This window comes from Grammomys surdaster, unplaced genomic scaffold (assembly GCF_004785775.1).
Source record: "Grammomys surdaster isolate TR1022 unplaced genomic scaffold, NIH_TR_1.0 125671, whole genome shotgun sequence".
Classification (NCBI taxonomy): domain Eukaryota; kingdom Metazoa; phylum Chordata; class Mammalia; order Rodentia; family Muridae; genus Grammomys; species Grammomys surdaster.
This window is the reverse complement of record NW_021620508.1, coordinates 404120-413861: the sequence shown is the minus strand read 5'-3', so window position 1 is coordinate 413861 and position 9742 is coordinate 404120. Positions and strand designations below refer to the sequence as shown.

The 9742-nt window shown below is 51.6% G+C and overlaps 1 protein-coding gene across 8 annotated transcripts; it reads right to left on the bottom strand.

Moving 5' to 3' along the window:
- Window positions 1-3060: 3060 nt before the first annotated feature.
- Window positions 3061-5933, bottom strand: Ffar2 (free fatty acid receptor 2). Of its 8 annotated transcripts, none has more exons than XM_028787629.1 (4): window positions 5691-5927; window positions 5393-5454; window positions 5123-5222; window positions 3061-4972 (listed from the first exon to the last, which is right to left on the bottom strand). In XM_028787629.1, exon 4 carries the CDS (start codon window positions 4797-4799, stop codon window positions 3807-3809), a length of 993 nt encoding a protein of 330 aa, XP_028643462.1. In that variant the 5' UTR covers window positions 4800-4972; window positions 5123-5222; window positions 5393-5454; window positions 5691-5927; the 3' UTR covers window positions 3061-3806. The 8 variants fall into 8 exon arrangements, with proteins under 8 accessions (XP_028643462.1, XP_028643463.1, XP_028643465.1 ...); XM_028787630.1 differs by having other exon boundaries at window positions 5763-5927; XM_028787632.1 differs by having other exon boundaries at window positions 3061-4800; window positions 5393-5933.
- Between the last annotated feature and the right edge of the window lie 3809 nt (window positions 5934-9742).

The following is a 9742-nucleotide window of genomic DNA, read 5'->3' as shown; positions in this document are numbered from 1 at the left end:
GTTTCCCCTCAAACCACCAGCCAAAATAAACCCTTCTCTGAGTGTGTGTGTGTATGTATGTGTGTGCTATTTGTGTTTATGTGTGTATTGTGTATGTGTGTGTATGTGTGTGCTGTGTGTGCTGTATGTGTGGTGTATGCACTTGATGGCATGTCTGTGTATGTATGTGTGTGTGCTGTGTGAGTATGTGCTGCAGTGTGTGTATGGTGTGGATGTGTGTGCAGTGTATGTGTTGTGTGTGTGTGTGCTATTTGTGTTTATGTGTGTATTATATATATGTGTGTATGTGTGTGCTGTGTGTGCTGTGTATGTGTGTGTGTGTATGTGTGTGTAGCGTATGCACCTGAGGGTGGTGTGTATATTCGGAGAGGCCAGAGAAAGACTTTGGGTGTCCTCCTCTGTCCATCTTATTGCCTTGAGACAGAGACTTTCATTGAACCAGAAACCCACCATTTTGCTTAGGCTTCCTGGCTAATGAGCTCTCAGGATCTGTTTGTCTCTGTCCTTCAAGCACACTTAGCCACGCCTGGCATTTTATGCATCTGCTAGGGATTCAAACTCAAGTCTTCATGCTTGCAGGACAAGGACTCTCACCACCGAGCCAGCTTCCAAGGGCTTCCTTTCTTATGTCTTGTCCTAGCAACAGGAAAATAGCTCACAGTTAGCAAAATGAGGATGTGGTCGCTAAGGACCCAGGGATGGCAGGGCTGGAGGGCCAGCAATTAGCTGGCTCAGTGCCTATCGGGGGTCCACTTACTCAGTGTCTGTCTCTCTCTCTCTCTCTCTCTCTGTGTGTGTGTGTGTGTGTGTGTGTGTGTGTGTGTGTGTGTTTGCTGTCTCTTCCTCCAACATTCATGGAAATTGGGAGTGACCGTCTTCCTGGGGAAGTTAATGTGTTTGAACATCCCCAGCTGCTGGAAACATGACTTCTCGTTGTGCTCTTTGCTCTACCCTGTGGGGCCACACTGAACAGCGACTTCCATAAAACAGGTCTTATTATGTCCCAGCCACGTGGCCAAACAGCTGGCCCACTTGGGTGCAAAGAGCAGGCATTGTAGGGTAAGGCCTAAGATTTGATCTCCTGACCTACTGACCTTTATCGGAACCCTCTCCAGCCCTTCTCTGTCACAGCACCTAGCAGTTAACGCCATCCATATGATAATATGGAACTCAGTGATAACTGAGTTCCCGGTGCTGTTGACTTTTATCTCAGCTGATGTTTTATACACTTGCTCTGTGTGTGGAGATCTGGGTATTGCAGGGCCCAAACCTCTGTGGCAAGCAGCCACCACCTTATGGAGTTGAGCTGCTCACCCTTGCGAAAAGGTGGTTCCAGCTGGCCTTCTTGACTGTCCATACCCTTCATGGAGGACCCTGGCCTGAGTACCCAGCCTCTCTCTACCACTGGTTGTATGCAACCCTGCTTTAATTGAGTGAGGCCTTAGAAAGAGGCCAGGCTATATAGTGGAGTGTTGAGGGGCGGTGAGGAGAGAGTCTCCATCCGTGTGACTGTAGGTAAGCTGGATAAAGGCTTTTCAGGGACAGCCTGTTTGTTGGGGGGGGGAGCAGCACCCACACCCTTGTAATTAAGCCTCCACCTATGTTCTGTAAGGGAGCCCAATAAACTCGTTGGTTCCCCAGCGTGAACGCTGGCAGGATTGTGCCTCCATTTGTCCTGGAGACCTTGGGAGGCGGGTGTGCCACGGTGCGAGTGGCAGCATGAGTGTGTTCTCATCTTCCACGTTGTCCAGGCAAGTTGTCTCCTGTCCTATCTGCAGGCTAGCTGCTTGCTCATGCGCTTCCAGGGGATCTTCCTGTCTCTGACTGCAAACTCAGCACGGAGTGTTGGGATTACAGCTGTGGACCACACAGCTGACCTTTTAATGTGAGTTCTAGGGATCCAAACTCCGGTCTGTGCAGGCAGTGTTTTTAACACTCCCGGGGCCCTCAGCGTCCTATTTGATTTTACAGCACTTGAATCCCTGAGTTATGGCGCTTACAATTGTCCCTCAGTTCCAAGCAGGCTACAGATCAGACCTAAGTGGGCGGTGCTATGCTGTTGCCAACCTAACTTTCGTTCTTTCTTTTAATGCTGCCTAAACCAAATGAGGTTTAAAATTATTTTATGCTGATTGGTATTGTATGTTTACATGTGCACTTGACTGTGTACACACATTCCACGGTACACATGAGAAGATCAGAAAACAACCTGCGGAAGTCAGTTTTCTCCACTGTGTGGGTTCTGGGGATACGACTCAGGTCATTGGCTTTGGCAACAAATGTCTTTGCCCACCGAGCCATCCCGACAGATCCCAGATGAGCTCTTCTGCAGGCCACAACGGCGCATCAGACTCACCGTAAGCTAGAACACTGCCCACGTTTCTCTCCTGCCACATCAGCCTATAGTTAGCTTTGAAGTTATTTTATTTTAACCAGACGTGATTTAACCCCAGCCCTCAAGAGGTAGAGACAGGTGAGTTTCTGTAAATCCAAGGTCAACCTGGTCTTTATAATGAGCTCATGACTAGCCAAGGCTACACAGTAAGACCTGGCCTCAAAACTAAATAAGTTTAGTTTAGTTTACTAATTGTGTGGGTGTGCGCACGTGCGTGCGTGCGTGCGTGCCTGTGTGTTTGTGTCTGTGTGTATGCATATGTGTGTGTGCGTGTGCCATCGAGCATGTGTGTGGAGGTCAGAAGACAACTTTGGAGTCTGTTTTTCCCCCCACTTTGTAAAGAGCAGGTAGATCACATCTCTGCTATGTTTGTAGCCCAGGCCCAGCTCGGTCCACCTCTACCTCCCATTGTCCCCAGAGTGCTGGGATTATAGGTACACACCACCACAGCCTACTTATTGTGGGTTCTGAGAATCAAGATCAGGTCATTAGATTTGATTGATATGAGAGAACTGAGGCCTGGGCAGGAAGGAACAGGTTCAAAGCTGCCTGATGGATCAGCAGCCCCTGGTGGGGCTCACCCATATCTAACAGGGCCCCATCAGTACCCTCACCCCCTTGTCCCTCACGATGTTGTCATTTGAAAGCATGTGCCGAAACCCATGAACATTTGCTTCAGACTTTCATAATCTTTATTTTTAACCTGTCAAACCAGATTTTAAAAAAAATCCTTCCAGGCAGGTCATTCATTGTCAATGACAGACAGATGGGTACCAAGACACATCCTAGTCCCGGTGCAGTGACACCGAGGATAAACATGTAACCCAGATCCCAGTGTAACGGAGGAGACGAGACCGAAATACGAAAATCAGCGGAGCACATGTACAGAGGGCAGCTCAATCAGACATAGAAAGGCCAAGCTCACCAGAGATGGGAGCCCTGTCCCCCGGCAAGCCTGTGGCTTGGAGCTTTCCTCTTCTTGCCACCATCTCCCCCCAGTCTTTGCCCATTGGCTTCTTTTTAGCACCACCAGCCAGACCACTGTCTCTAGGCGGTGTTTCCAAGCTTGAAGAAAAAAAGAAATTACTTTTATAACCTGCACTCCTATTAATAATCACCTTGCTTCTGAGCCGCTGACCCCTCTGTGAAAACACAGTGTATTTTCCCAGGGGTGAAAGGGATGTAGAGGTGTAGCCATTTCTTCTTATATCCTGGAGCTATGCTTCTCAGGACAGGAAAATTCAGTCAAGCGGTTCTGCTGAGCTGAGAGGGTGGTGGCAGATGGGTGGGTGGGGGTGTCTTTCTCTCTTTGTTTTAAATCTTTTTTCTTTTACCAAATCTCGGGAGCTCTGCTAACCAGCCCAACTTCTGGGTGACCCAGATGCTCGGGAAGATCCGGGGGGGTCTCTACTCACTCCGTGACAAAGTCGGAGCTCTGTACCCCTTCTGCTTGACTCCCACCCCTGTCCATCTTGGTGCCCTCCACTGTCTCTTTGGCTCCCCTGCCCAGCACAGAGGAGCCCGGATTGCGGAGCAGTAGCAAACCTTTCCCAAAAGCCCTGCGCACCACGGAGGAGGAGAAATAGAAGAGTAGCGGATCCAGACTGGCATTGAGGGAGCTGAACACCACAGCCTCCACCCGCCACGAGGGGCTCTGCCGCAAGTAGAACCCCACCAGGTGGGACATGTTGTAAGGTCCAAAGCACAGCAGGAAATTAAGAAGCGTCACCACAGCCAGGCCCACCGCCCGGCGTCGCCTCTGAGCCCCAACATGGGGTTGCGTGAGCATGATCCACACGAAGCGCCAGTAGCAGAAGATGGTGACAACCATGGGGACGAAAAAGAGGACCAGGCACAGCTCCAGCCGCACAGGCAGCACCACATCCAACTGCTCTTGGGTGAAGTTCTCATAGCAGGTTACCTGGTTCTCAGCGCCCACATGCTCCGTTGAGTTCAGGTACTGAACAATGATGACAATGGTGCAGTGGCCGAAGGACATGATCCAGGCCACCAGAGCAGCAATCACTCCGTACAGAGGCCGGCGGGATAGCTTGTACTGCACCGGGAAGGCCACTCCCAGGTAGCGTTCGATGCTGATGCCCGCCAGCAGCCACGTGCTGCAATAGATGCTGCTGTAGAAGCCGAAGCCCGTGAGCGCGCACACGATCTTTGGTAGGTACCAGCGGAAGTTGGATGCTGCTTCCACGATCCGAAAGGGCAGCAGCAGCAACAGGAGCAAGTCCGCCAGTGTCAGATTAAGCAGGAGGATGTGTACAGGAGCAGGTTGGGGCTGGCGAACCCGGCCCACGAAGGCCCGTAGGGCCAGCAGGTTGGCAGGGAGCCCAGTAAGAAAGATGAGGATGTAGGCCGTGAGGATCAAGGAGCTGTGCCAGTCTGGGGTCATTCTGGAAGATCGTGGAAAGGTGGAGGGTCAGGAGCTCCACACCTGCAGAGCGCGCAGCCAGCAGACCCTCTTTCCGCAGGGTTCAGACTGTTCACATCCTCTCTGGTTCTCTCCCGTCCCCAGACTAAAGCTGTCTGCTCTTCACCACCGCTTGCTCAAGCCACCTGCCAGAACTGCCCAGAGCAATTATTGACTTAGCCTTGGGCGGGATATTAAGCTGCAGTTATTACATTTGCCATCCTGTGTCTCTGGGGGAGACCAGCTCGACTTCCCACGGGAATTCCCCCTCTCCTTCCCAGGGCCCCTTTCCTCTGTAGCCTCACAGATATTAGGAAGTAGCTGCGATCGGTTCCCTTTCTTGCTGCTGGCCGTGGCTGGGAGCCAAAGCCCGGTGGGAGAGAGCGAGGAAGGCAGCCATAGAAGCTGGGAAAGATCAGGAAGGTGAGGTGTGTCTTGGGAGAAAAAGGTAACTTCCAGAAGGCAAACAAGCCCTGCCAACCCTGGCTCTCCTCAGCTTCAGGTGCCCACCTTCGCACCCCCTCCCACTTCTCCATCCCCTCCCACCTCCCCACCCTCCCAATCCATCAGCTTACCTCCTTGGGTAAGTTCAAGGGTTTCTTCTACCTGCTTCTCCTCTGATCCGGGTCTGTGGGTCCTACCAAAAAGGGGGAGCTAGGGTAGCTAAGGAGGGAACCTAAGCCAGTTCCTTGCTCTACTGGCTGCCCTCCCCCTCCAAATTTTAGACACACGTTTATGGAAGCCCAGAAAGCACAGCTTAAGCTCGGTGTTCCGACTGTATACAGGCCTCCTCCTCTACAGGAGGTGACTCCGTTTCTACTTGGTGAGGAACCCTTGCTTGGTCAGGAATGCATACTCCTGTTCCTTCCTCACCCACGGGTCCCAGTCTCTGGGTCTGATCGTTACTCTTCCGTTCTGACAGACATCCTCCAGCCTCCTCCTCACCCCACAGCTGCTCCTCAAATCCAAGCCCCAACATCTTGCCCCTGCGTGCACACACTAAGCTGGCTTGCCTTGCCTGGCTTCTGCTAGAAGGTTTCTTGGGGTTTCCTGGTGCAAGAGGAGTTTTAGCAATTGTTGCAGCCAATTTCACACAGAAAAAGGAGGGGGAGTCAAAAAATCATAAGGAACTTGGTTGATGGGAAGCTGTTAGATTAGCGTGGGTCACATGACCAGAGAGAAAGAGGCAGGTCAGTAATTGAGCAGTATTTCTTCTCAAACCCGAAGCGGGGGGGGGGGGGGGCGAGGCTCTGTCCTCTCCCTGGAGATCTGATCTATTCCGATTTCAACAGATTTTTCTGACCCTACTTCCTGTCTCCCTGCCCCCAAACCCTTAGACACCGCCCTCCTCCTATCCTCCCACCTGCCTTCCCACCCTCCTCCCCCACCCTTGTCAGATCCTTTTCTGTCTTCTAATCGGTTTCTTCCGAGTAATGTCTAGAAGGTCAATTTCATTGTCAGAATGAGACTCCCTGTTTCCTTTGAGTACTCCCTTGTCTAACTTCCTTGTGTCTCCCCCCTGTTGTCCACCCCAAATTTCCTTTGGCCTTGAAGTTGAGACAGATTGGCTTTCCCTAGCTTGCTTCTGTCTTGTGTTTCGTGCACAGTCAGGCCACTGTGGGCTGCCGTCCAAGTCTCTGCACTGGGAACTTCGGGTCAGATCAGATTTTATGAACTTTCCTTTCCTTTTGCAAGCGAGCATGGGAATCCTAACAGCACCGAACATCCAGGACAATCCAGTGAGGCTGAAGACATGAAGCATCAGGGTCAGGGCCCCTGGTCCTTCCCTCAAGCCTCAGGCACCTTCCTAGAAGGTGAGAGCCAGGAGTGGCCATCTGCCTGATTTCTAGCTGCTCTGCAGGTTAAGGCCAGCTGGGCTACAGATGACAGACAGGGAGGCTCGCTCTTGGTAAGGGGTCCCTGCAGCTGCTCTCAGAAGAGCTACAAGCTCAGCAACATCTCCTCTAGTTCCTCCTCCCCCTCCTCCTCCTCTTCTTCCTCCTCTTCCTCCTCTTTTCTCCCACCCCTTGTTTTCTCTATGTCCTTTTCTTTGACCTATTTACTTAGCTTCAAGTTAGACGGTCTTCCCAAGGCCTCCACAAAGCTGGAGAGACGGCTCAGGCTCAGCGGTTAAGAGCACTGGCTGTTCTTGAAGAGGACCTGAGTTCAGTTCCCAGCACCCACATGGCATGGTGGCTCACACTGTCTGTAACTCCAGTTTCAGGAGATTGGATGGCTTCTTCTGACCTACATGAACACAGAACATACACGCTGTATACACCTGTATGCAGACAAAACACTTACACACATTAAAGAAAACTCCCCAAAACCACATATGTAAAAAAACAAGGGCAAGAAGAACATGTCGCCTTCTCTTCCACTCCTTCACCTTTCTCCCTCTGTCCCTCCCTTTCTTCCTTTCTTTTTCTAGTAATAGAGACGGGTTCTAGGGTCATTTGAATTCTAGCCACGCCCCCAGCCCCTCACCGGGGGGGATTCTAGGCAGGGGCTCTACCACTGAGCCACACCCCCAGCCCCTCACTGGGGGATTCTAGGCAGGGCTCTACCACTGAGCCACGCCCCCAGCCCCTCACTGGGGGATTCTAGGCAGGGGCTCTACCACTGAGACACACCCCCAGCCCCTCACTGGGGGATTCTAGGCAGGGGCTCTACCACTGAGCCACGCCCCCAGCCCCTCACTGGGGGATTCTAGGCAGGGGCTCTATCACTGAACCATATCCCAGTCCCTCACTGCTCTCAGACCAGAAAGCAAAAACCAGATGTGAGGTGTCTGAAGTGGAGGGGGATGTTTAAAACTTCCAAAGACCTTCCCCTAGTAACCCACTTATGCTAGCCAGGCCCAGCCTTCTAAAATCTCCACAGCCGTCAAAGTACTCAGCCAGCTGGGGACAGAGCAGTAAAAACAGGAGCCTGCAGGAGACATTTCAGACTCACACCGTAGTACAGGAGAACGAAAGGAGAGACCTGCTTTAGTGTGGTTTTGTGTTTATGATTTTTTTTTATAAATATTCATGAAGATCTAGTTGTAACCTCAGAGTAGAAGTTGATTGGAAAGCCAGGCTGGAGGAGCAGGACAATCCTTTGTTTTCCGCCTGTCCCTTTGTGTTCCCTCTGTGGCATTTCTTTGTCACCTACAGCAACACAGGCTCATGGAATTTACAAAGGAAGCTCTCGGCACACAGGGAAGAGAATGTCCCACAGGAGGCAGAGCCAACAGCTATGTGGACCTTGGGTTCCATGGCCCTGGAGTCCTTCCTGGCATCGGGTGGATGCAATTTAAATCAAACAGCTAAAAACAGCTGTCAGCTTTGCCTCCGAGACACACAGTTAGGCCCATCATCGTGTCGGGCAGCACCCTAGCTGCTAACTAAGCAGAATTGAGACGCGGCACTATTTCATAATAAAGGAATCTGATCATCCCGAGTACTGTGAAATCAGAGCGATAGCACCCATAGAGCAGGTGGTGTCGGGGGTGAATCTGCTGTATGCTTTAGTGCTGGTCCAGGCAAGAGCTCAGGGCCAAAGAGGCAGGTGTCACAGCAGCGGAGACCAGACAGGGTCAGAGATGTTACCCTGGGCTGGGGGCCTCCGGATGCCTGGGAAGGGGGCAATAGACATAAGGCATTATGGCACACACCTGTAATCACAGCACTCAGGAGTGCAGGCTGACGCATCCAGAGTTTGCATCCAGCCTGGGCTACATAGCAAGACCCTGTCTCTTGAATCGGATGATTTCCAAAGTTCCTTGACGAGTCCCTGGGCAGCCCTTGTCTTCACGGTCTATCCAAAATGAAGCTGGAACTCCAGCCATCACATCCGTGTTCCTGGGATGCACACGTCACGCTTCTTCTTATCCCGAGCCCCGTCTGCTGCCTGCTCCAACTCTGTCCGTTCCTCAGCTACCTCTTCCTACATGGCCAGAGTTCCCACGGGAATCTGAGCGACAGCAGGAGCACCCGCGGGTGCTATGTGCCTGAATCAACTCATTTCTTTGTTTGCTTAATCTCACAAAGATGGATCCTTCCCACGTGGCCAGGAACCTCACAAACCTCTGGCTGCCCAGCATCCGTGGGTCCCCATGAGCATGGCTGTGTTTAGGGCAGGTCTGGCAGCCTCGGTCGTCTCCATTACTGCTCACTGCCCATGCTCTGTGCTCTGACACTGACACCTGACAGGTTGTCCCCAAGAATGATGTCCAGGGGGGATTTCATACTTCTCTGAATTGGGCTGCTCAGTTAGGATTTCTGTTAATAAGCTAAAATACACCGGGTGGTGGTAGCGCACGCTTTTAATCCCAGCACTTGGGAGGCAGAGGCAAGTGGATTTCTGAGTTCGAGGCCAGCCTGGTCTACAGAGTGAGTTCCAGGACAGCCAGGACTACACAGAGAAACCCTGTCTCAAAAAATCAAAAAAGGAGAAGGAGGAGGAGGAGGAGGAGGAGGAGGAGGAGGAGGAGGAGGAGGAGGAAGAAAGAAAGAAAGAAAGAAAGAAAGAAAGAAAGAAAGAAAGAAAGGAGCTAAAATACTGTCCAAAAGCAAATTGGGGAGAGGGGCAAAGGGCTTATGTCATTTTGTTTCCAAGTAACTGTCTACCATCATGGAAAGGCAGGCCTGGAACTCAAGGCAGGAGCTGAAGCAGACGCTATGGAGGAGTGTTGTTTGCTGGCGTTTCCTCATTGTTTGCTCAGTTGTCTTGATCACCCAGGACCACCAGCCAAAGGGCGGCACCACACACAGTGCTCTTGGCACTCCCATATAAATTAGTAATTGAGAAAATATAGATTTACCTACAAGTCTATCTGATAGAGGCATTTTCTCAGTTGAGAGCCCTTCTTCCCAAATGACTCTAGCTTGTGTTAAGCTGACATAAAACTAACCAAGCCAGAGGGCTTTTGACAGTCCATC

Bases quoted from the DNA above. Each gene is read 5' to 3' on its own strand.
- Ffar2 (XM_028787632.1), bottom strand. From the start codon at position 4,799: ATGACCCCAGACTGGCACAGCTCCTTGATCCTCACGGCCTACATCCTC.